General features: G+C 35.2%; 1 protein-coding gene across 1 annotated transcript in view; it reads left to right on the plus strand.

The window, feature by feature from the left end:
* Positions 1-27,380, plus strand: part of ZCWPW2 (zinc finger CW-type and PWWP domain containing 2) — a 106,465-nt gene that overhangs the window by 40,360 nt on the left and 38,725 nt on the right. Inside the window, exon 4 of the mRNA XM_033212867.1 lies at positions 25,289-25,406. Coding sequence (XP_033068758.1) covers positions 25,289-25,406 — 118 coding nt within the window. The remainder of the gene's footprint in view (positions 1-25,288; positions 25,407-27,380) is intronic.

A 27,380-nucleotide genomic window follows, 5' to 3' on the forward strand; every position in this document is an offset into this window, starting at 1 on the left:
GCTTATTTTCTGTTAAAAAAACATGAATCAGGTCATTGTTTTTAAGCCAATATACAAGACTCATAAAATTGCCCTCAGAGTCATTTCTCTTATAAGTAAAGTTGCCTTATAATGAGATTTTTTATATTGGGGTTCTTAAATTAGTAAATAGCTGGAAAGTAACTTCTTGTTGCATTCCTCCATCAAGAATGGTGAAGTCCAAAACTCAAAATCAGATAACAGAAAGTTTATAATTGTGTATATTTATAATGGTATATATTCTTTATCATTTTCCTTTCATTAATTCTTCCCTTTACCTTATTTTTACACATTCATATATATTGCATTAATAGTGCTGACATCATGAAGCAGGACTTATGTAGGGAGTATGATATCCTAGCATTTTTAAAAATGAGATATTAGGTCATGCAAATATTTGTAAGAAAGAGGAGGATATAGTATTAAATTTTGTGGATTTCCTCCTTTGTTATCTTTGTCATTACAAGCAAGTGTTATTCCCTTTCATGAGTACGCATTATACTTCTTCATCTTACTTTTTCATTTCTAACTTTTAAGTTCAGGAGTACACGTGTAGGATGTGCACGTTTGTTACATAGGTAAGTGGTAAGTGTATGCCATGGTGGTTTGCAGCACAGGTCATCCCATCATCCAGGTATTAAGCCCAGCATCCTTTAGCTACTCTTCCCTATCTTCTCCATCTTTCTACTCCTCACCCTCTGACCAGCCCCAGTGTGCGTTGTCTCTCCCCTTGTGTCTGTTTGGTCTCATTTAGCTCCCACTTAAAAGTGAGAACATGCAATATTTGGTTTTCTGTTCCTGCATTAGATGGCTAAGGATAATGGCCTCTAGCTCCATCCATGTCTGTGCAAAGGACATCATCTCGTTCCTTCTTATGGCTGCGCAGTATTTCATGTTGTATGTGTACCACATTTTCTTTATCCAGTCTATCATTGATCGGCATCCAGGTTGATTCAATGTATATGCTATTGTGAATAGTGCTACAGTGAACATATATGTGCATGCGTCTTTGTAATAGAGTGATTTGTATTCCTTTGGGTCTATACCCAGTAATGGGATTGCTGGGTCTAATGGTATTTCTGTCTCAAGATCTTTGAGGAATCACCACACAGTCTTCCACTATGGTCGAACTAATTTACACTCCCGCAATCAGTGTATAAGTATTCCCTTTTCTTTACAACCTCACCAGCATCTGTTATTTTTTGGCTTTTTAGTAATAGCCATTCTGACTGGTGTGAGATGGTCACTCATTGTGATTTTGATTTGTATTTTTCTGATGATCAGTGATGTTGAACTTTCTTTCATAGGCTTGTTGGAGGCATGTGTGTCTTCTTTTGAGAAGTGTCTGTTCATGTACTTGGCCCACTTTTAAATGGGGCTGTTTGTTATTTTCTTGTAAGTTTGTTTAAGTTCCTATAGATGGTGGATATTAGACTTTTGTCAGATGAATAGATTGCACAAAGTTTCTCCCATTCTGTAGGTTGCCTGTTTACTCTGTTGATAGTTTCTTTTGCTGTGCAGAAGCACTTTAGTTTAACTAGATCCCATTTGTCAATTTTTGCTTTTGTTGCAATTGCTTTTGACTTTTGTCATGAAATCTTTGCCCGTGCCTATGTTCTGAATGGTATTGCCTAGTTTTTTTTCCAATGTTTTTATAGTTTTGGGTGTTACATTTAAGTCTTTATTTCATCTTGAGTTAATTTTTGTAAATGGTGTAGGGAAGGGGTCCAGTTTCAATTTTCTAGATATGGCTAGCCAGTTCTCCCAGCAGCTTCTATTAAATAGGGAATCCTTTCCACAGTGGTTATTTTTATCAGTTTTGTTGAAGATCAGAGAGCTTAGGTGTGTGGCCTTATTTCTGGGTTCTCTATTATGTTTCATTGGTCTATGTATCTGTTCTTGCACCAGTACCATGCTTGTACTAGTACCGTGCTGTTTTAGTTACTGTAACCCTATAGTATAATATGAAGTCAGGTAGCATGATGTCTCCAGCTTTGTTCTCTTCACTTAGGATTGTTTTGGTTATTCAGGCTCTTTTTCAGTTCCATATGAATTTTAAAAGAGCTTTTTCTAATTCTGTGAAGAATGTCAATGATAGTTTAATGGGAATAACATTGAATCTATAAATTACTTTGGGCAGTACAGCCATTTTCATAATATTGATCCTTCCTGTCCATGAGCATGGATGATTTTCCATTTGTTTCTGTCCTCTCTGATTTCTTTGAGCAGTGGTTTGTCATTCTCCTTGAAGAAGTCCTTCACTTCCCTTGTTAGCTGTATTCCTAGATATTTTATTCTTTTTGCGGCAGTTGTGAATGAGAGTTCATTTGCAGTTTTGCTCTCAGTTTGCTTGTTGTTGGTGAATGTTAGCAATTTTCATGTATTGATGTTGTGTCCTGATACTGTGTTGAAGCTGCTTGTCAGTTGGACTGATACGATGGGGTTTTCTAGACATAGGATCATGTCATTTGCAAATAAGGATAATTTGACTTTCTCCTTTCCTATTTGAATACTATTTCTTTCTCTTGCTTGATTGTCCTGGCCATAACTTCCAATACTGTGTTGAGTAGGAGAGATGAGAGAGGCCATCCTTGTCTTGTTCCAGTTTTCAAGGGGAATGCTTCCAGCTTTTGCATTCAGTATGATGTTGGCTGTGGGTTTGTCTTTTATGGTTCTTATTATTTTGAGGTATGTTCCTTCAATACCTAGTTTATTGAGAGTTTTTTACATGAAGGGATGTTGAATTTTATCAAAGGTCTTGTCTGCATCTATTCAATAGATAATCATATGTTCTTTTCTGATTCATCACATTTATTGATTTGCATATGTTGAACCAACCTTGCATGCCGGGGATGAAGCCAACTTAATCATGGTGGATAAGCTTTTTGATGTGCTGCTGGATTTGCTTTGCCAGTATTTTGATGAGGATTTTTGCATTGATGTTCATTAAGGATATTGGCCTGAAGTTTTCTTTTTTGTTGTTGTTGTATCTATACCAAGTTTTGGTACCAGGATGATACTGGCCTCATAGAATGAGTTAGGGAGGAGTCCTTCCTTCTCTGTTTTTTCGAATAGTTTCAGTAGGAATGGCATCATCTCTTCTTTATACCTCTGACCTCTACCTTTCCTTTAAAGTATCTTCTAGTAAAGGATCAGGTCCAGTCCATGAATTAGGTGAAATCCAGTATCCTCAAATGCTAAACAATGCTGACTAAACTAGTTTTGAAAATAAATTTAGGATTATCACTTCTTTACCATTTGTTTAGCTCACAGAATATGTACTGATTCTGCATCACATATTTAACCTAGATTTCTTTACCTAGATTTCTCACCTGCCCTTATAATTCTATCATTAAACATAGAATCCGAGCATCTGTTTGTAATAAATACAACCAGGGTTTCCCCTTAAACACATATTCTATAAAAAACAAGCAAGTATGGAGTAGAAAATAGCATCCAAGTATACTAACATTCTTTTCAGTTCAGGTCTTGATATCCATTAATATTGTTGCCTAAAATTTTGTAGGCTAATCCTGAGTTTTTAAAGACTCAGTGCAAATGAGTGCATGCTTATTTCATGGCTGATTTAAACCTGTACACTTCTTGCAGTTCTATTTAATGTCTCTAGCTGCAGCAGTCTGCCTGGCTAGAGCAGTGGAAGATAACGGCAATTTAGATAAGCACTGGCCTTAAAAATTATCTATTAACTCTATGCTCATTTGCTTCTTGTGTTGTGTTCATCAATATGTTACTAATACTTCACTATCATTTTACATAGCAGAGTTTACAACTGCTTTTTTTTGCTACAGACTTGATGAATTTCAGTTTTCTTAAAAATAAAAATTCTACACCTTGAAATCAGAATATGTAAAATACTTTAAACTGTACACAGTGTTTTTATTCTTTTTAAAAAATTGCATTAACATAGATATAGGATAAAGTTTACCATTTTAATCATTTTTAAATGTACAGTTCATTGATGATTTAAATTTTTAACTACTGATTAATTGTCCTAAAAATTTTTTCCTAAGCAATATGAAAGTGACCAATGCCACATAGCAGTTTCTCATCATTTTCAACACCACTTATTTTTTTTATGATATGAGCTAAGGAACTCTTTATAACACCATCTTTGATAGTTAGGCAATAGAATTACCTTGTAGTGAAACAATATCATTTTGTAGTGGCTGAGCACAGAAACTCTCTAGGTTGTCTGTGTATGAATTACAGCTCTGTCTTACTCTCTATGTAAACTTATGCAAGTTCTAAACTCAGTGCCTCTGCTTTCTCATCTATAAAATGAGAATTCTAGTACCTACTTTAGAAGCTTGTTAAAAAAGCTAAATGAGTTATCTATGAAGCACTTAGGATGGTGCCTGTCAGTACTATATAAGCATTGAAGAAATTAGTAAGTTTAAAATATTAGGTTCATTAAATTGTAGAACTCCTATAGAAATTAAATATATACATGGCCAACTTCTCTCTATTGTGAACAGAGTTCCTATCTCATTTTTTGGACTGTAGACATCAAATGATAATCTCACATAATCTTCATTTGTTGTTAAGAGTACTAAGGTTCAAGTTAAGTGACTTGCCTGAGGTTACACAGCAGCAGAACCAGGACTCAAGCTCAGATCTTATGATTACAAACTCCAGGTTTTTATATTGTATGTCAACCTGTTTGAAATTTACATTGGGACATCTGATTCTCATCTTCATAAGCATACCAAATTCATAATAAGCTATCATTTGTAAACTGGAAAACCGCACAGGCCTTCTTATTGATCAACTGTTGTTAATTCAGCCAACCTGATTAATTAGTTTAACCTTTAACCGGGGTCTTTCAAAGCTGAATAAAGATGTGAAAGGTCTTTTAGTCATGCTTAGGGCATGGATTTCTTGCTGTGGATTTGAAGGCTCTTCATGTTGCCATTAAAACCTAGGATTTATTTCATTCCCTTTTAACATAGCAGTAACTGGTTGTTATTAATACAAATGTTGTTATCCTGTTGTCGTCGTTCGTTTTGTGTTTTTTATTTGTTTGTTTATATTTGTTTGTTTTGATCTACTCTTGGTTCCCAGGCTTGCTGGTCATCACATTCTGCTGTAGAGCTCCTTAAAAATACATATTCTTGGCTGGGCGTGGTGGCTCACGCCTGTAATCCCAGCACTTTGGGAGGCCGAAGCGGGTGGATCACAAGGTCAGGAGATCAAGTCCATCCTGGCTAACATGGTGAAATGCTGTCTCCACTAAAAATACAAAAAATTAGCCAGGCGTTGTGGCGGGCACCTATAGTCCCAGCTACTAGGGAGGCTGAGGCAGGAGAATGATGTGAACCCGGGAGGTGGAGGTTGCAGTGAGCTGAGATCGCACCACTGCACTCCAGCCTGGGCAACAGAAGTCACTGTCCTTGGTAAATCTCAAGAACCACTGTATAGCAGATTATTTTCCCAAAAATATTTTCTGTGTGGTGCTGGAATTAACTAAAGAAGATATTTATGTGAATCTGCATTGCATTTATTGTGTTTACTCTATGGAATGAATGAAAGTATTTATGAAGCTGTGGTACTGAAGAAGCCAGGAAAATCTTGGGCAGGATTGTGGCACTAAACTCCCTTGTCCTTTTAAATATGTTTCTTCTTTTGGTGGTGCCTGATTTTCTCTCTGCTGTGACAGCCAGAGCCCTCTCACTTTCTCTTCTCAAAATCTGATTTCAGGTCTATCACACTATATGACTGGCATATTGGTGGTATAAAAATTGTTTTCTAAAAGGATGTCACTCCAGATAATGGACAAACCTAAATTGTCAAATCGGGGCTTCTTTAAAAAATATTGCCACATGCAGCAGTTGTGTATTCCTTCCAGATAGTAAAAGAGCTTAGATATTCAAACTCTTTAGTAAATATATGTTAAAGTCTAGGTGAATACAAAGCTGATCTAGTACCTTGTGATTTTTCTGATTGGTTCATTGGAGCCATTTTATCATAAACTGCTTGATTTCCTACCTCCCTACCCCTACCTGCAATGTTGCAGGGAGTACCCAGTTAGGAATTTGATCTTCTGTCTTGATACTTTCAAATAATTTTAAGCCAAGTAATGGAATTACAGTATAAAGATTTGACTCCCAAATTTTCTTATTATTTTTCTCTGCCTAATTTCTTCTCTAGTGCCCGTTGCATTCTTGGCATTATCTCTCAATCTGATGTAAGGGATCACACTAAACAGAGCTAGCCTTTTTTTTCTTTTTCTTTTTCTTTTTTTCTTTGTCAGCTTTAATAATTTACACTTTCCAGTGGCATGGGGAGTGGGATACACAAGTTGTTTTGATCTTAAAATTCTGCTGAGTTAAGGAAGCAAAATTACTATTTGTGTCTGTAGGAAACTTAAGCAGAGTAAGCAACAACTCAGTAATATTTTTTAAGCAATATTTGCTTCAAGTATTCAATAATTTGAATAAGCTGTCTAAATAATCCTGATTTGATTGTTTGAAGATCATATGAACCTATGTTAAAGTGACAGGTGAGCAGGAAGGCAGATATTATTAGAAAGCCAAGGAAGCTAACTAAAGCTATGGCTTCTCTAATGCACATGGGTATAATGTGGCATTCTTCTAGTTTGTATCAAAGGAACAGGAATGTTCTCACTGTCTGGATTACTGGTTGCTGTTGCAGAAATCCAATTTAAAGAAGACAAGATATCCTAGTGATTAAGTTTCTACTGAACTGCTTTAAGTGAAAACGATCTGCCCAACAGAGGAAAAGAGCGATAGCTTTGGCACAATAGTAAATAGAATGATGCGTCAGTGCAATACATGGTTAGAGTCAGTGAGCTACATTGCAACTTTGAATGTATAAATAGCAGCAATTGACATAAATCTCTAGACAGATACTTTATAATAGGTGGTAGTGTTGGTTTTTAAACATTTAGTGGTGATGCAGTCCAAAGGATAATAATGTTTTATTTCTTTAGATTATGAGATCTATGACTTATATCCACATGTTGCTAAAGACATATAAGAAATAATTTAAAGAAATGATCAATATTTGAAATCATATCAATGAATTTTTGAAGCTCTATAAAGAAGTTTGTAAGTATGTGTCATTCCAGTTTTCTAGATTTTAAATATATAAACATTATATCTAAAAGATACATTTTCTAAATTGGAGATGCTTGTATTTGCAGTTAGCCTTAATATTGATATTTGAATTGATAATTTTAGATTATAGATGTTGTCATTGTACCTAGAGTATCGTTATAAGGTTCTCCCATTCCCCAGATTGGTCATACTAAGAACATTTGATTGAATTACTTTAAAGTTATGTACCATTTTTTATATAACATTATACTTGACATTAGACACACATTTTTTTCAAGAAAAAAAATGCTACCAATACTAGGGGATAAATCACTGACCTATGAAATACTTTACCCAAAATGAAGTTTTATATTATTTTAGTATCACTGTAATACCAGGTGATCATTATGTTTATAAAATTTTCTTTTTCCTTTGTAGAGGGTAGTCACATAATTCAGGATTAAAAAATGTAGCAGCCTTTTGTTTTCATCTCCAGTTTCCTGACTGGGTTGTTTTTCATGCCACCTTGAATGAAATATGTCTATTTATACTACTCAATAAATATTTACTGAACTCCTATTATTTGAAATTCTTCTAGGTTCCAAAGTGAACAAAATAGACAAAATTGAATGCCGTCATAAAATTTAAATTAGTGGAATAAGACATGTAATAAATAAATAAGAAAAACAATATAGTATGTTAGTTATTTTTGAGTGCTATGTAGAAAAATCAGTGCAATAGGCAGAGTAAAGAAGTAGAATACCAAGGGATGGGAAGGAGAGACTGTCACTTCCTTATCTATTCTAATATTCAAAGTCACATAGCTAGGACATTCTTCCCTACAATTAACCAAACACCACTGGTTGGTTGATAATAATTTTTGTCTTGATTGTATTTTTCTCTTTCTTTTACTGCAAAAAGTAGTTAGGCCCCTTACATTTTCATATGTCAGGGGAGTTTTCTGTTGTGATGGTCAAAAGCAGGGTTTGTTTGTTTTCCTGACCTGAGTTCCTTGAGGGTGGGCAGGGCAGACTGGGAACACAGAAGTCAGGACCACTGCAAGGGAGACACAGGAACAGCAAGGCAGAGAAGATAGTCTCTCACACTTAGAAGAGAACAAAAGTCTGTCAGTGCCCTGGGCATGTGGCAGTACCTTGAAGAAGAATAGCACCATGGTGTACCCAGGGAAGTTGAACCCATGCTATCAAGAGTCCTAGCCTCTGAAAAGATTCTTTTGTCAAGGTGTGGCAAAGAAGTTATTGGGTTGCCTAACTTCAAGGGACGTGAACAAAAATAATATTCATGTAACCATGATGGGCTGAAGAGCAGTGATCTGCCCTCGTTTTTTCAAGCACCTTTTAGGCACAATGCCTTTCCGATTTATGTGAACCTAGGGAATGTAAAAGATGGCCCCAAAATAACAGAGATCCAATTTCTTATTATCCTGGTTGGATGAGCACTGTCACATTCAATTTGATTTTGCAAATACGAGGTAATATGACATTGCTTACACATTCAAGTTTGAAAGTAAGATTTATCCTGCTATAACCCCAGGTTATTATTTATTACATCTTCATTAGTTCTTTTGTAGAGGACAAAAGTCTTAAAATAGGAAGCAACAGAAGACATGAATTTCTGCCAGATTTCAAATTTCTCTCTACTGCCCTCACTGTTGGACAAACCCTTACGTATTTTTTTCCTTGATTTTTTAAAATCCACATTAGTATGTAGAAATAGCATAAACCTTGTTCAGTGAGTCAAAAGTTATTGAAAAGAGACATTCGATTTCTTCCTTAAGGAAATGGGAAAGGAAAAATGAGGTTAAGGCCTTCAGTTGGTCAATAATACCTGATTAAAACAAGATCACATAGAACAGTGGTTTACAAACTTCAATTTTGGACACAGCTAGGGATTTTCTCAGACACAGAGCATTATCTTCTCTGTCTAGCCATATGTTTAGTCTCAAACCTCACTCTTGCTCCAAACATTTCCATGCTTATTCATTTATCAAAAATCATTTATTTATATTCATACGTTTACATAAATTTTAGTCTAAGTGTCTTTCTTCTCTTTTTGTAATTATTACTTCTTTTATCCTCCACTGAAAATTTAATAAAACTGATTGAGAAAACTCAAGTTCAAACTTGGCAAAGTAATATAGACATATTAAGGATATAATATTCTCTCTCAGAATTACAGGATTTACTGGAATGTGATGATCATGGTACCCACTCCTTCCTATAGTCTCATCTGGAGTTACTGGTATTAACCCTTGACTTTATAAGCTTTTAGGTTCTTGGAAGTTTTTACTACAGAGCTGCCTTGAAAATGTTTAAATTTAAATTTTAAATTAAAAAATTAAAATTTGTCTGTGTTTTGCTTTGGGTTGGGAGATAACCTAATTTGAAAATTCTAAAATTATTAGATACACTCAGATTTTAGTGAAAGTCTTTAGAACCTCAAGCTAAGGACAAAGATAATTATTTTTGCATCACAAAGTGAGGTACAAGAGTATGTATGCAGAATTTACAAGGAGGTGCCAAACTAGCTTGGCATCCCTTAACCCAATTTTATAAAAGGTTGGAGGTTGAACATACAAAACTTTTTTGGTGGTGGTACATGCTTGTAGTCCTAGCTACTTGGGAGGCTGAGGTGGGATGATCCCTTGAACTCAGGAGTTCAAGGGTTCAGTGAGCTATGATCATGCCACTGCAGTCCAGCCTGTTCAACAGAGTAAGACCCTGTGAAAGAAAGAAAGAAGGAAGGAGGGAGGGAGGGAGGGAGGGAGGGAGGGAGGAGGAAGGAAGGAAGGAAGGAAGGAAGGAAAGAAGAAAAGAAAGGGAAGGGAGAGAGAAAGGGAGGGAAAGAGAAGTAAAGAGAAGGGAAGCGAAAGAGAAGGAAAGGGCATGAAAAGAAATGAAAAGGAAAATTTTAGGGGAGGAAATTTTGGTATATTGTGGTATTTTCTCTACACCTCCTTCCTCCCTATCTTGGGAAAAAGAAGATGGTCATGTTTCTTTACCTCATGTGAAGTACAAGGGTGTTTTTTGTTTGTTTGTTTTATTTTTATTTTTATTTTTGGAATACCTGATGAATGTGTCTTAGAGCTTGAGCAATACAGTATATTGATATAAAACTTCTCCCTGAGAAATCTACACAGTGAAAACTGAAGACTGATGGCAGCACTGGGAATGGCCAGCGTTATTCCAGTTTTCAGGAGCAATGATGCAGACAAAATGGGAAGAGTCAGGGGTCAGTTTAAAAGAGTCTCCACCCTAAAGGGCTTCCTGCCTTCATGCAACCTAAGCAGAAGGAGGCAGAATATGATAATAAGATATAGGTTGAAAGCAACCAATTGAAAAAAAAAGACATTGCTCCTCTCGAGGAAGTTGTCAATCAGATGTTCCTAGTTGGGAGAGAAGACCCTCTAACAACCCACAAAACACACTGTAGTTAAAAAAAAAAAAAAATACTTCAAGCCCAGAGAGTACCAATCCTAGATTGCCATAATAGAAGATAAATAAATATATTTTCTGCAATTTCTCTTGTAATCTCCATATCTAACTCTTTCAGCCACAGAGGACTTAGAACATAGTGGGGAAGAAGAAGAAGCATAGATGGTCAAGAAGAACCGCTGGCAGCCTGAAGTGTACCGCTAGCTTGTAGGGCACAGGAGCTTTAACTTGAAATGAAGTTTGGAATTTTGTTTCTTACATGCTAGAGGACACTTTGGCTTTTTAATATTGGGGGACTAAAACTAATTGCAGAATATTTTATTATTTTAGTGTTATCAGAAATATCACAGGAATTTCTGTAGATTTTAGCCAAGGCTTAAGAAACATCCGGATTATAGTTGAAAAAGTTTTAATGGCAGTTGTTTCTGCTTAAACTGGAATCCTATTTTGAATAGTATTTGTCTTTGAGAATAATTATTTGTTAAATATGAACTTAATTATCTATTTGATTGCTGGTTAGAAAAGTAAATGTAAATGTTTCCATGCTTTCAAAAGATAATTTTTTAAATGTAGTTTTTACCTTAGTTTGACCTTATCTATAAAACAGCTTTCTTTCCTTTGCTAATTTGTTTCTAAAATATAATATAAATGTGTTCCAAACCAAATATTTGTCTCTTTACATACTATGGCATTTTAAGATGGAACTTAACCATAATGGTATTACTGTAGCTCATTCAAGCATGATGTTCATTCATCTTTCACAAACTTTATCCAGTAATTAGTATATAGAATGAATCTATTATGTTTAGTGAGATGCTGAGTCTTAGCTTCTTGTCAATCCAGAAGCCTTTCAGTGGAAGATTTAAATTGAAAGATTATGATAATGTCTAAAAGAGCTAAGTTTATGAGAATGATTTCAAACATACTTGTTTGTTAGCTTCTCAAAGTAATGCAGTTAAATAAATGTGAATTACTTCAACATCTCATGAAAAGAACAGGAACTCATTTTACATTTTTATTTTAATTAGAGAAAAAACTGGTTGTTCAGGCGGGAAATTTGAATTTTTAAAAGTAGGTAGGACTGCTACTATTATGTAATATTATTCTGGTCTAATTGGCTAATATAATTAACCAAAGAAAGAATCAAAAGTGCCCACACAAGAAAGGAAGCAGAAAAATTACATTATTAGTAGACAAGTGTATACCTGTAAAACCCATGGAACTCAAACAAACAAAAAAAAACCTATGGTAAACAAAACTATTATACACAATAGGAAAAAACGATTAAAAGGGTAAGAAAATTCAGTGGTATGTCAGGTCATAATGTTTCTTCCTTAAAGACACAAGCACACGCATGTGCATCACAGCATCATTCACAATAGCAAATAGATGGAATCAACCTAGATGCCCATCATTGGTAGTCTGGATAAAGAAAATGTGGTACATAGACACCACGGAATACTACGTAGCCATAAAAAGAACAAAATCATGTCATTTGTAGCAACATAGATAGAGTCAGAGGTCATAATCCTAAGAGAATCAATGCAGAAACAGAGAACCAAATACCACATGTTCTCACTTCTAAGTGGAAGCTGAATATTGAGTACACATGGACACAAAGACAGGCACAGTAGACACCAGGGCCTGCTTGAGGCAATCTTCTAGTAGGGTAGGAGGACAGTGAAGACAGAAAAACTACCACTGGGTACTGTGCTCATTGCCTGGGTGATGAAATAATCTGTATACCAAACCCACATAACACAAAATTTACCCATGTAATGGGCCTGAACATGTGGCCCCTGAACCCAAAATGAAAGTTGGAAGGAAAAAAAAAGAAGTAACCATTCTGAAAATATAAAGATACTAAAATTCTCATTTATAATAACAACAAAGCATAAATAATACACTGGTGTAAGCCTAAGAAGAAATGTGCAAGATCTGTGTGAATAAAACTTCAAAATGCTGCTAAGAGGCAGAAAATAAAGCCCGAGACTGGCTGTGATGGCTCACGCCTGTAATCCCAGCACTTTGGGAGGCCAAGGCAGGCAGATCACCTAAGGTCAGAAGTTCAAGACCTGCCTGGTCAACATGGTGAAACCCTGTCTCTATTAAAAATATAAAAATTAGGCTGGGTATGGTGGCTCACCCCTGTAATCCCAGCACTTTGGGAGGCCGAGGCGGGTGGATCACGAGGTCAGGAGATCGAGACCATCCTGGCTAACATGGTGAAATAACGTCTCTACTAAAAATACAAAAAATTAGCCGGGTGTGGTGACCAGCACCTGTAGTCCCAGATGCTCTGGAGGCTGAGACAGGAGAATAGCATGAACCTGGGATCTGGAGCTTGCGGTGAGCCAAGATCGCGCCACTGCACTCCAGCCTGGGTGACAGAGCGAGACTCCATCTCAAAAATAAATAAGTAAATAAAATAAAATAAAAATACAAAAGTTAGCCAGGTATGGTGGCACACACGTTTAGTCCCAGCTACTTGGAAGGCTCAGGCATGAAAATTGCTTGAACCCAGGAGGTGGAAGTTTCAGTGAGTCGAGATTGCACCACTGGACTCCAGCCTGGGTGACAGAGCAAGACTCTGTCTCAAAATAAAAATAAAACATGAGTAAATGGAAAGATATAATCCTCTTCTTGATGTGGAAGATTTAATATGGAAGATGTCAGTTCTCCCTAAATTAATTTAAATGCCATCTCAATTAAAACAAACAAGAACTTTGACAAAACAAACTAATTATAAATTTGTTAGAAGGTTGAACAAAAGAGAGAGGCCTATAAAATATGATAGATACAACAAGATGTCACTAGTTAAGGCAATATGATACTAATGGTGATTTGACAGATTAATAGAAATATATAGAAATTCCACAAATAAACTCAAAAGTACTTGAAATTATAGTTAATGGTTCAGGTTGTATTCAAATAAGAAAAGTTATATTGCTTAATAAATGGGATGGGTACAAATAGTAACCTGCGGGAAAAAAATGAAGTTGGAGCTATATATCATACTCATGTCCAAACTAATTCTACAAGGAAGAAAGACTTAAATGAACAACAAAAAATGAAAACACAAACGTACTAAAATACAAACTATAAACAGAGGAGAATATTTGTAGTACATAGAGGAAAGGGATATTTTTAAAAATATATAAAAATATTATTTTACAGTCAGTAAGAAAAAGACCATTATACATGCTAACACAGGACTTGAATAGTCATTCCATATAAAATAAAATATAAATGGCTTTTAAAAAACAATCACAACCTGCTGACTGTAGATCCCTAGGGCATTGAGGGAACACAGGCAGTAGCGAGGTAGTGGTTATAGTGGGCCTTGGGTGAGACCCAGTACTGTGCTGGCTTCAGATTAGAGTCAGTGCATCCCCAGTGGTGGAGGCCACAAGGGTGCATGTGTCACGTCATCCCCAGCCCCAGGTGACTCAGAGAGAGCAATATTCTGTTTGTTTGTAAGTAAGTCAGGGAAGAGAACAAGAGTCTCTGCCTGATATTCCAGAGAATTCTTCTAGATCTTATCCAACACTCTGTGAGTCCGTAAGAGCCATAGCATTACTGGGCTTACGGTGCTCCCTAATGCAGATACAGCTTAGATCACAACACTCAAGCTCTTTTAAATACCTGGAAAGCTTTCCCAAGAACAACAGGTGCAAACAAACCCATACTGTGAAGACTACAATAAATACCTAACTCTTTAATGCCCAGACACTGATGAAATGCACAAGCATCAAGACCATCCAGGAAAACATGACCTCATCAAACAAAGTAAATAAAGCAACAGGCACTAATCCTGAAGAGATATGTGACCTTTCAGACAGAATTCAAAATAGCTGTTTTGAGGAACTCAAAGAAATTCAAGATAACACAGAGAAGGAATGTTGAATTCTATCAGATTAATTGAAGAAAGAGATAGAAATAATTAAAAAGAATTAAGCAGAAATTCTGAGTTGAAAAAATGCAATTGGCATAATGAAGAATGCATCAGAGTCTCAATAGCAGAATTGATCAAGCAGAAGAAAGAATTAATGGGCTTGAAGACAGGCTATTTGAAAATACAAAGAAGAGACAAAAGAGAGAGAAAAAAAAGAATGAAGCACACCTCAAAGATCTAGAAAAGGGCCTCAAGAGGGCAAATCTAAGAGTTATTGGCCTTAAAGAGGAAGTAAAGAAAGAGATAGTGGTAGAAAGTTTATTTAAAGGGATAATAACAGAGAATTTCCCAAACACAGAGAAAGATATCAATATCCAAGTATAAGAAGATTATAGAATATCAAGCAGAATTAACACAAAGAAGACTACTTCAGGACATTTAATAATCAAACTTCCAAAGTCAAGGATAAAGAAAGGATCCTAAAAGCAGCAAGTAAAAAGAAACAAATGACAAACAATGTTACTCCAATACGCCTGTCAGCAAACTTTTCAGTGGAAACCTTACAGGCCAGGAGAGAGTGGCATGACATATTTGAAGTGCTGAAGTAGAAAAACTTTTACCCTAGAATAATGTATCTAGTAATATCCTTCAAACATGCAGGAAAAATAAAGATTTTCCCAGACAAACAAAAGCGGAGAGATTTCCTCAACACCAGACCTGTCCTACAAGAAATGATAAAAAGAGTACTTCAATCAGAAAGAAAAGGATCTTACTGAGCAATACATCATCTGAAGATCCAAAACTCACTGGCAATAGAAAGTACACAGAAAAACACAGAATATTATAACACTGTAACTGTGTTGTGTAAACTACTCTTCAGTAGAAAGAGTAAAAGATGAACCAATCAAAAATGGTAACTGCAACAACTTTTCAAGACATAGAGAGTACAATAAGATATAAATAGAAATAATAAAATGTTAAAAAGAGGGAGGAAGGAGTTAAAGTTCAGAGTTTCTTTTTACTTATTAGTTTGTTACATGTAACAATATGTAAGCAGTTGTTGTTATCAGCTTAAAATAATGGGTTATAATATTTACAAGCCTCATGGTAATCACAAATCAAAAAACATACAACAGATACACAAATTAAAAAGCAATAAATTAAATTATGCCACCAGGAAAAATAACCTTCATTAAGAGGGAGAGAAGAAGGAAGGAAAGAAGGAATATTTGTAAAACAACCAGAAAACAAATAACAAAAGGAGTAAGTCCTTACTTATCGATAATAACATTGAATGTAAATGGACTGAACTCTCCAATCAAAAGACATAGAGTGGCTGAATGGATTTTAAAATAAGATCCAATATCCATTGCTTACAAGAAACATACTTCACGTATAAAGACACATGTACTCTGAAAATAAAAGATGGAAAAAGATATTCCATGCCAATGGAAACCACAAAAGAGCAGGAGTAGATACACTTAATACCAGATAATATAGGTTTCAAGACAAAAACTATGAGAAGAGACAAAGAAGATTATTATATAATGATAAAGAAGTTCATTTATCAAGAGGATATAACAGTTGTAAATATATATGTGTGTGTATATTTATGTGTGTATATATGTTTTTATACATATATAAATATATATGTGTGTATATATATAAAAATATATATGTGTGTATATATATGTGTGTGTATATGTGCATGCACTGGAGCACCCAGACATAAAAGCAAATATTATTAAAGCTAAAGAGATAGATAGATCCCAATACAATAATAGCTGGAGACTTCAACATCGCACTTGCAGCATTGGATAGATCTTCCAGACATAAAATTATCAAGGAAACATCAGACTTAGTCTGCACTTTGGAACATATGGACCAAATAGACATTTACAGAACATTTCATCCTATGGCTGCAGAATACATATTCTTTTCCTTAGCACATGGATGATTCTCAAAGATAGACCATATGTTAGGTCACAAAACAAGTCTTAAAACATTCAAAAAAATTGAATGTATGTCAAGTAATTTATCTTTCTGCAATGGAATAAAACTAGAAATAAATAACAAGAAGAATTTTGGAAACTATACAAACACATGGAAATTAAACAGTATGCTCCTGAATAACCAGTGGTTCAATGCAGAAATTAAGAAAGAAATTTAGGCTGGGCACGGTGGCTCATGCCTGTAATCCCGGCACTTTGGGAGGCTGAGGTGGGCGAATCATGAAGTCAGGAGACTCAGACCACCCTGGCCAACGTGGTAAAACCCCATCTCTACTAAAAATACAAAAATTAGATGGGTGTGGTGGTGTATGCCTGTAATACCAGCTATTTGGGAGGCTTAGGCAGGAGAATTTATTGAACCAGGGAGTCAGAGGTTGCAGTGACCCGAGATCACGTCACGGCACTCTAGTCTGGCGACACAGCGAGACTCTGTCTCAAAAAAAAAAAAAAACCAGGAAATTTAAAAATTTATTGAAACAAATGATAATGGAAACATGACATACCAAAACCTATGAGATATAGTAAATGCAGTACTAAAAGGGAAGTTTATAGCCATGAGTGCCCAAATTAAAGAAGAAAAGTTTCAAATAAATAACCTAATGATACATTGTAAAGTACTAAAAAAGCAAGAACAAACAAAACTCAAACTCAACTGATTTTCTTTTACTCAAATTAGTAGAAGAAAAATATTGAAGATTAGGGATGAAATAAATGAAATAGAAACATAAAATACAAAAGATCAACAAAACAAAAAAAAATTTTGAAAAGCTAAATAAAATTGACAAGCATTTAGCCAGACTGACTATGAAAAAAAAAAAAAAAAGATAAGACCCAATAAATAAAATAAGAGCTAAAAAGGAGACATTCCGATCAATACCACAGAACTTCAAAGGCTCATTAGTGGCTACCATGAGCAACTGTATGCCAATACATTGGAAAATCTAGAAGAAATGGATAAATTTCTAGACCGTACAACTTACCAAGATTGCACTACAAAGAAATCCAAAACTTGAGCAGACCAATAACAAGTAACAAGATAAAAACTATAATAAAAAGTCTCCCAGCAAAGAAAAACCAAGAACCTGATGGCTTCACTGCTGAATTCTATGAAACATTTAAAGAATAACTAATACCAGTTCTACTGAAACTATTCCAAAAAATAGAAGTGGAGGGAATACTTCCAAACTCATTCTATGAGGCCAATATTATTCTGGTACCAAAACCAGACAAACATACATCAAAAAAGAAAACTACAGGTCAATATCTCTGATGAATATTGATGCAAAAATCCTCAACCAAATACTGGCAAATATAACCAAACAACACATTAACAAGATGATTCATTATGATCAAGTGGGATTTACCCCAGGGATGCAGGGTTGGTTCAACATACACAAATCAATCAATGTGGCATATCAACAGAATTAAGGACAAAAACCATATGATCATCTCAATTGATGCTAAAAGAAATTTGATAAAATTCAGCATCCTTTTATGATAAAAACCTCAGAAAACTGGGTATATAAGAAACATACCTCAATATAATAAAAACCACAGACACACAGCTAGTATGTATCATACTGAATGGGGAAAAACTTAAAGCCTTTTTTTAAAATCTGGAACATGACAAGGATGCCCATTGTTATTCAACATAGTGTTAGCTAGCGCAATTAGACAAGAGAAGGAAATAAAGGGCATCCAGATTGAAAAGGAAGAAGTCAAATTATCCTTGTTTTCAGGTGATATCATCTTATATTTGGAGAAACCTAAAGACTTCACCAAAAAGCTGTTAGAACTAATAATCAAATTCAGTAAAGTTATAGGATACTAATCAACATACAAAAATCAGTGGGATATTTATATGCCCATAGTGAACAATGTGAAAAACAAAACAGTAATACTGTTTACATTAGCTGCATATAAAATTAAATACCTAGGAATTATCTCGACCAAAAAATTGAAAATTTTCTGCAATGAAAACTGTAAAACAATGATGCAAGAAATTGAAGAGGATAAAAATAAATGGAAACATATTTCATGTTTATGGACTATAAGAATCAATATTGTTAAAATGTCCATACTACCCAAAGCAATCTACAGATTCAGTGCAATCCCTGTGAAAATACCAATGACATCCTTCACAGAAATAGAGAAAAAGAATCCTAATATTTATATGGAACCACAAAAGTCTTAGAATAGCCAAAGCTATCCTAAGCAAAAGGAACAAAACTGAAGAAATCACATTACCTGACTTCAAATTATACTATAGAGCTATAGTAACAAAAATGGTATGGTAATGGCATGAAAGCAGACACATAGACCAGTGGAACAGAACAGAGAACCCAGAAATAAATCCATGCATCTACAATGAACTCATTTTTGACAAAGGTGCCAAGAACATACATTAGGAAAAGAACAGTCTACAATAAATGGTGCTGGGAAAGCTGGATATCCATATGCAGTAGAAAAACTAGAACCCTATCTCTTGCCATATATGAAAATCAAATCAAAATGGATTAAAGACTAAAATCTAAGACCTCAAACTATGAAACTACTATAAGCAAACTTTGGAGAAACTTACCAGGACATCAGTCTTGGCAAAGATTCCTTGAGTAATACTCCACAAGCACAGGCAACCAAAGCAAAAGTGGACAAGTAGGATAACATCAAGTTAAAAGCTTCTGCACAACAAAAGAAACAATCAACAAAGTGAAGAGACAACCCACAGAACGGGAATAAATATTTGCAAACTACCCATTCAACAAGGGACTATTAACCAGAATATATAAGAAGCTCAAAGAGCTCTATAGGGAAAAAAATCTAATAATCCAATATAAAAAATGGGCAAACGATTTGAATAGGCATTTCTCAAAAGAAGACATACAAATGACAAACAGGCATATGAAAAGGTGCTCAACATCATTGATCACCAGAGAGGCAAATTAAAACTACAATGAGATATTATTTTACCCCAGATAAAATGGCTTATAGCCAAAAGACAGGCAAGAACAAATGCTGGTGAGGATGTGGAGAAAAGGAAATCCTTGTACAGTGTTGGGGGGAGTATAAATTAGTACAACTACTATGGAGAATACTTTGGAAGTTCATCAAAAACTAAAAGTAGGCTGGGTACAGTGGCTCATGCCTGTAATCCCAGCACTCTGGGAGGCCAAGGTGGGTGTATCACTTGAGGTCAGGAGTTCAAGACCAGCCCGCCCGACTTGGCAAACCCCATCTCTACTAAAAATACAAAAGTTGGCCAGGCATGATGGTGCATGCCTGTAATCCCAGCTACTTGGGAGACTGAGGCAGGAGAATTGTTTGAACCCAGGAGGCAGAGGCTGCACTGGGCTGAAATCATGCCACTGCACTCCAGTCTGGGTGACAGAGTAACACTTTGTCACAAAAATAAATAAATAAATAAATAAATAAATAGAGCTACTATATGATCCAACCATCCCACTTCTATGTATATACCCAAAAGAAAGGAAATCGGTTTATTGAAGAGATAATCTGCACTCTAATGTTTATTGTAGCACTGTTCACAATAGCCAAGATTTGGATGCAACCTAAGGGTCTATCAGTATATGAATGGTTAAGCAAAACATGGATCATGCCATGAAGTACTATTCAGCCATGAAAAAGAATGAGATCCAATCATTTGCAACAGCATAGATGGAACTGGAGGTCATTACGTTAAGTGAAATAAGCACAGAAAGATAAACTTTGCATTTTCTCACTTATTTGTAGGAGCTAAAAATTAAAAGAGTTGAACTCATGGATATCAAGAGTACAAGGTTGGTTAACAGGCTGGGAAGGGTAGTGAAGTGTCAGGGGGATGTGGAGATGGTTAATGAGTACAAAAAATAGAAAGAATGAACAAGACCCAGTATTTTCTAGCACAAAAGGGTGACAATAGTTAAAAATATTTAATTGCACATTTAAAAATTACTAAAGAGTATAACTGGATTGTTTGTAACACAAAAGATAAATGCTAGAGGTGTTAGCTCTCACATTTATCCTGATCTGATTATTACACATTACATGCCTGTATCAAAATATCTCACGTAACCCGTAAGTATATACACCTACTATGTACCTACAAAAATTAAAAATTAATAAAAAAAAAGATTGGTAAAGATGTCAAAGCTTGGAACAGAAGTGTTCTGCTAAGTGTGGGGAAATATATTGAATATATTTCTTGTGGCACTGTAAACTTTGACCTCCTTATTCAAAAGTGATTTCACGGTAGCCTCCAAATTTTAAAATATACATACATTAAACCTGTAATTTTATGTCTTGGAACTTATCTTTCAGTATACTCTCAAATGGACAAAATAACATATGGAAAAAATGTTTTTGTTTCAGCCTTGCTTCCAATAGCGTATTAGGAACAACCTAAGTGTCCATCACTTGAGCATTGTCAAATGCGTGCACACGCGCATTTGTGTATGTGTATGTGTTTGTAATTCCTAAAGTTTATCTGCGGGTAACTTTTCTGTCCTGAATTTTCATATCCAACTGCTACTTGACATCTCCACCTCGATGTCGTAATTATCTTCCTCTTGGGTATTGAGAAGTCTAGTGTCAGTATGTGCGGACTCTTTTTTTTTTTTTTTTTTTTTTTTTTGAGACGGAATCTCGCTTTGTCTCCAGGCTGGAGTGCAGTGGCACGATCTCCGCTCACTGCAACCCTCGCCTCCCGGGCTCAAGCAATTCTGCTGCCTCAGCTTCCCGAGCAGCTGGGACTACAGGCACATGCCACAATGCCTGGCTAACTTTTTTTTTCTTTCTTTTTCCTTTTTTTTTAGTAGAGGCGGGGTTTCACCATGTTGCCTAAGCAGGTCTCGAACTCCTGAGCTCAGGTAACCTGTCCAACTCTCAGACTCCCAACCTAGCCTCCCAAAGTGCTAGGAGTATCCGCATGAGCCGCCGCGCCCGGCCCCGAACTCTTGATCTATCTCCTAATCCTTCTTCATTGACAGCCTGCTTCATCTCAGTAGAGAGCAAATTCCATCCTTTCGCCCGCTGGGTTTGAAAGTCCTAGAGTAATCCTCCGTTTTTCTCCCAAAACCAATTTTCAAGTGGTCAGGAAGTGCTTTTTGCTCTATCATCAAATTATATCCAGAGCCCTAATACTTTTTATCACAGTAACTTACTGCCCTGGTCCACACTGCCATCATTTCTTGCATAAATTATTGCGATAGGCTCCTAATTGTCCTGCTTCTATACTTGCCTCTGTATAGCCTTTCCTCATCAAAGCAATCAGAATGATTTCTTTAAAAACAGGAATTCAGGCCGGGCGCGGTGGCTCAAGCCTGTAATCCCAGCACTTTGGGAGGCCGAGACGGGCGGATCACGAGGTCAGGAGATCGAGACCATCCTGGCTAACACCGTGAAACCCCGTCTCTACTAAAAAATACAAAAAACGATCCGGGCGAGGTGGCGGGTGCCTGTAGTCCCAGCTACTCGGGAGGCTGAGGCAGGAGAATGGCGTGAACCCGGGAGGCGGAGCTTGCAGTGAGCTGAGATCCGGCCACTGCACTCCAGCCTGGGCGACAGAGCGAGACTCCGTCTCAAAAAATAAATAAATAAATAAATAAATAAATAACAGGAATTCAAATCAAATATTAATTTTATGCTCAGAACTCTGCCATAGTGTCTATTTCACTCAAAGTAATAGCCAAAGACCCTACAATGGCTTGCAAATGCCTTGATGATGTGGCCCTTGTTAATTTTCTGCAATCATTCTCTCTTCATCGTTTAGACTCAGCTACCCTGGATTCTTTGATACTTCTTGAATATACATGTACTCTCCCACATTAGAGGATTTTTTTCTCTACCTGGAGTATGTTTTCCTTGGATATATATGTGGGTAACTTCCTGTCCTCCTTCAGGGAGATCATGGCCTGAATTTACTTTTTTGATCAGAGTTACCTTGACCACTCATTACCCACCCAGACTTTACCTTACATTTTATTACAGAGCACTTATTACCTCTTATACTATAGCCTTATGTTTTACGCTTGTTATAGATTGTCTCTTCTCATAGGTTAGGATGTAAGCTTTGTCTGTTTTCTTCAATGATAGATCCCGAGTCTAGAATATGTTGAATCAATAAATTCAGCAATCTTCAAGAAAATTTAAAGAATCAATTATATATAACTATTCATAAAATTAATTATATATTTATATAAGTTATAGAAATATATAATGTTATAATATATAAATTATATAATTATAAAAATATATATCTCTGGAAGACTGTAAAAGCAACTAGTAACAGTAATTTTGGGAGAAGTAGTACCTGGGATGGGAAGGAAGGCACATTCCATATTGTTAGAATTTGCACCTTATCACTTCTTCAATTAAAAAAAGGAATTTAAAAATACAAAGCACAGTTGAGCCTAATTTGGAAATTAAAATTCTTCGTAAAATAGATCCTTAGTTTTTTGAGTTCCTTAGGAGGTTTTAATTTGTATTACCACTAGGTGGCACATGCCTACTGATAAGTTCAAAGATTCCCAGACACAAGTGTTAAACCTTTCGGTTCCCCTAAGTCATCAAAGTTTATTTTAGCTATATGGCACTGATTTTTCTCAAGAATTTTCTTTAACTATTTTCTTATACTATTTTTGTAGGGCAGCAGTCTCCAACCTTTTTGGCACCAGGAACCGGTTTCATGGAAGACAATTTTTCCATAGACTGGGGGAGGGACGGGGGTGGTTTGGGGATGATTTAAGTGCATTACATTTATTGTGCACTTTATTTCTATTATTATTACATTGTAATAAATAATGAAATAGTTATATAACTCACCATAATGTAGAATCAGTGAAAGCACTGAGCTTGTTTTCCTCCATCTAGAGGGTCCCATCCGGAGGTGATGGGAGACAATGACAGATCCTCAGGCATTAGATTCTTATAGGGAGCACACAACCTAGATCTCTCCCACGTGCAGTTCACAATAGAGTTCATGTTCCTATGAGAATCTAATGCCTCAGCTGCCCTGACAGGAGGTGGAGTAATGCTTGTTCGTCCCCCATTCCCCTCTTGCTGTGCTGCCCAGTTCCTAACCGATCACGGACTAGTACTGGTCTGACCCCTGCTTTAGGGAATATTATAGGAACTGTTCCTACACCATTGCTATATACAGAATAGTATGGGAACTGTTTTGTGCTATAAGCTTTAAAGTGATTTTTCACTATAATTTCTAATTTAATTTTATAACATTTGACTTGCAGAAATGTCCAATCTGTGAAGGCTAGCTTAGACATTCTTAAAATAATTTAAAATTTCCAGTATTTAGTGAATTGTATCTGTCTCTTTTCATCTGTTTCCTATGAAATAACTTAATAAATGAAATTCATAGATTATGTGTCCAAAAGTAAATTTTTGTTTGATCTTATTGTTTCATTGCTTTTATGTCAAGTTAATCTGTGCCCAGGACCAAATGCAATTTATCAGCCTCTTTCTGAATACTTTATATAATATACCATGAGGTATAGGCAAATGGGTACTGTGGAGGATGCAAAGATGAAATGTTATTTATTGCCTCCATCTTCATGGACCTTTCATTTTATGGGTAGTGATGTCATGAACACAAATAACTATAATAGAAATCAGAAAGTAGTAAATCAGTAAATGAAAGTATTATGTGTAGTGGGAGTGCAGACTTGATATTAATTTAGGGACTCTAAGAGTATGGTGACATTTGAGAAGAGCTTTAAATATATCGTTTAATTCTCTGAATTAAGTCAATATGGGTCTTATATAGATTTACACTTCTGTGAAAAGGGTGAATTATACATCTGAGAGAAAAATATAATCTTTATAGATCGGTGATAATTATAGGTTAATAAAATTAATAGCCATATTCCTTTGGCTAGTAAAGTATTTTGAATAAAATGAAAATGATGGCATGCATTTTATAAATATAACATTTAAAAACATTATGCAAATCTTTTTTGCTGGGTTTTAAAATAACACTGAAAACATTGTTGGACTAGGTCAATTTAATATTTATTTTTGACCCAGATTTTTTTTCATTTTGTTTTTCTTTTTAAAATATATTTTTTGTAAACTAAATATGTATTTAGAAAATGCACTGTATCCAAGTAAAATAACTTATTGAATTCTTATTATGCCATGAAACTATAATCTATTATTTCATACTCATGAGACCTTATGATGTATGTAGTGTTATCATTCATATTTTTTAGATAAACTAGGGCACAAAGTTTAAGAAACTTGTATGCGTATGTTAATATCTGCTGTAACACTAAAACTAGATGTGAATATAATTTCTTTTTATTTTATTTTATTTTATTTTATTTTTGAGACAGAGTCTTACTCTGTCACCCAGACTGGAGTGCAATGGCACAATCTTACATCACTGCAACATCTGCCTCCCAGGTTCAATCTATTCTCCTACCTCAGCCTCCCAAGAAGCTGGAATTTACAGGCATGAGCCACTGCACCCTGCCAAATTAATTTTCTTCTAATAAGAAACTTGCTTTTCAATTTGTACCACTTTAGTATAATTGCTATGTTGTTTAAAAAGAAATCAGCATTATTCTTATTAAATCTATTAGTATTAACTACTTTGTTATGTAGCGAACCAAACATCTGACCCTTTGACTATTAAATTGCAGAATTTTCACAATTTTGCTGAATTCTAAAATAATAATAAAATAATAATTAGATACCAAAGTCTAAGAAATATACTATACAATGCTCCAAATTAGATTTTGTTCCAGCTTAATCAGTGGATTTTAAAACAAAGTTATATATTTAAAAAAGAATTTTATTCTTTTTTCTGTATTTATATAGCCAGAAAAATGTAAGAATAAAAAGAAGTGGTATAAAAGTGCACTTCAAGAAGCATATCTACTCTATGGATATTCTCATGAGCAAAGACTGGAAATGTGCTGCCTATCAAAACAACAAGGTATATCAATATTTTTTCTTTATTACTCCAAAATAAGGATTTATCCAAATGCATATTTTCCAAAATATGTTTGCTCATTCAAAAAAATCTGTCTCTTTCTGTTCATAGGGAAATAGTATGTCATTGATTATTGGAAAATTATTTTTATATAAATGAATAGCATATATTTTGTCCCCTAAAACAATTTTCAATGACTAAACATACACTCTATTTAAATGCAGGAGTTCTTGTTAGCACTTTTGTTATCTTCTTTACTTTTAGACTATCTACAGATCCCCTTGTGTATTTCAAAGGCATATATTTCACAATGGGAACCATAGCTTTAAATATATTCCTGGCATTAAAATTTCACTTGGATATGCTATATTATTACAGAACAAAGTATTTTCAAAATGTTGCATTTTAAAATAAGTTCAGGGCAGGAATAGAAAATAAACTTCAACTTTCAAAAAAATTAGGTGAAAAATTGTGATAATATTTCAGGTTATTTTCAAAGAAAATTTTATTGAATTCTCAATACTGTGGTGTATAGTTAGCTTTTTAAATGAAACCATTTGAAAGATTATAGTAGGTTTGATTATTTTTGTGTATATTTAACTTTTAAGTTCAGGGGTACATGTGCAGGCTTGTTATATAGGTAAACGTGTGTCATGGGGATGTGTTATAAAGATATTTCATAACCCAGGTATTAAGCCTAGTACACATTAGTTATTTTTCCTGATCCTTTTTCTCCTCCCACCTTCCACCCTCTGATAAACCCCAGTGTGTGTTGTTCTTCTCTATGTGCCAATTTATTCTTATCAATTAGCTCCCACTTATAGGTGAGAACATGCAGTATTTGGTTTTGTTCCTGCATTAGTTTGTTAAGGCTAATGGCATCCAGCTCCATCCATGTCCCTGCAAAGGACTGATCTCATTCTTTTCTATGGCCGCATAGTATTCCATGGTGTACAGGTACCATATTTTCTTTATTACAGTGTACAGGTACCACGTTTTCTTTACCACATTTTCTTTATCCACATTTTCTTTATACCATTAATGGGCATTTAGTTTGAGTTATTGTCTTTGCTATTGTGAATAGTGTTGAACACACGTGTGCAAGTGTCTTTATAATAGAATGATTTACATTCCTTTGGGTATATACCCAGTAATGAGATTGCTGGGTTGAGTGGTATTTCTGCCCCTAGGTCTTTGAGCAATCAGCATACTGTCTTCCACAATGGTTGAACTAATTTATACTCCCACCAACAGTGTATAAGCGTTCCTTTTTCTCCTCAACCTCACTACCATCTGTTATTTTTTGACTTTTTAATAGTAGCCATTCTGACTAGTGTGAGATGGTATCTCGTTGTGATTTTGATTTACATTTCTCTAATGATCAGTGATGTTGAACTTTTTTTCATATGTAGGTTGGCCATATGTATGTCTTCTTTTGAAAATTGTTAGTTTGTGTCCTTTGCCCACTTATTAATTTTTTTTTTTTTTTGTGAACTTGTTTAAGTTCCCTATAGATGGTGGGTATTAGACCTTTGTCAGATGCATAGATTGCAAAAATATTCTTCCATTCAGTAAGTTCTCTGCTCACTCTGTTGATAGTTTCTATTACTGCACTTTTTGGTTTAATTAGATCCCATTTGTAAATTTTCGCTGTGTTCCAGTTGCTTTTGGTGACTTCATTGTGAAATCTTTGCCCATGCCTGTGTCCTGAATGGTATTGTCTGGGTTGTCTTCAAGGGTTTTTATAGTTTTGGGTTTTACATTTAAGTCTTTAATCCATCTTGAGTTAATTTTTGTATATGGTATAAGGAAGTGGGGCAGGGTCCAGTTTCAATTTTCTGCATATGGCTAGCCAGTTCTCCCAGCACCATTTATTAAGTAGGGAATCTTTTCCTCGTTTGCTTTTTTTTTTTTTTTTAGACAGAGTCTTCCCCTGTCGCCCAGGCTGGAGTGCAACGGTGTGATCTCAGCTCACTG

The sequence above is a fragment of the Trachypithecus francoisi genome, unplaced genomic scaffold, assembly GCF_009764315.1.
Source record: "Trachypithecus francoisi isolate TF-2019V2 unplaced genomic scaffold, Tfra_2.0 Lachesis_group0, whole genome shotgun sequence".
Lineage (NCBI taxonomy): Eukaryota > Metazoa > Chordata > Mammalia > Primates > Cercopithecidae > Trachypithecus > Trachypithecus francoisi.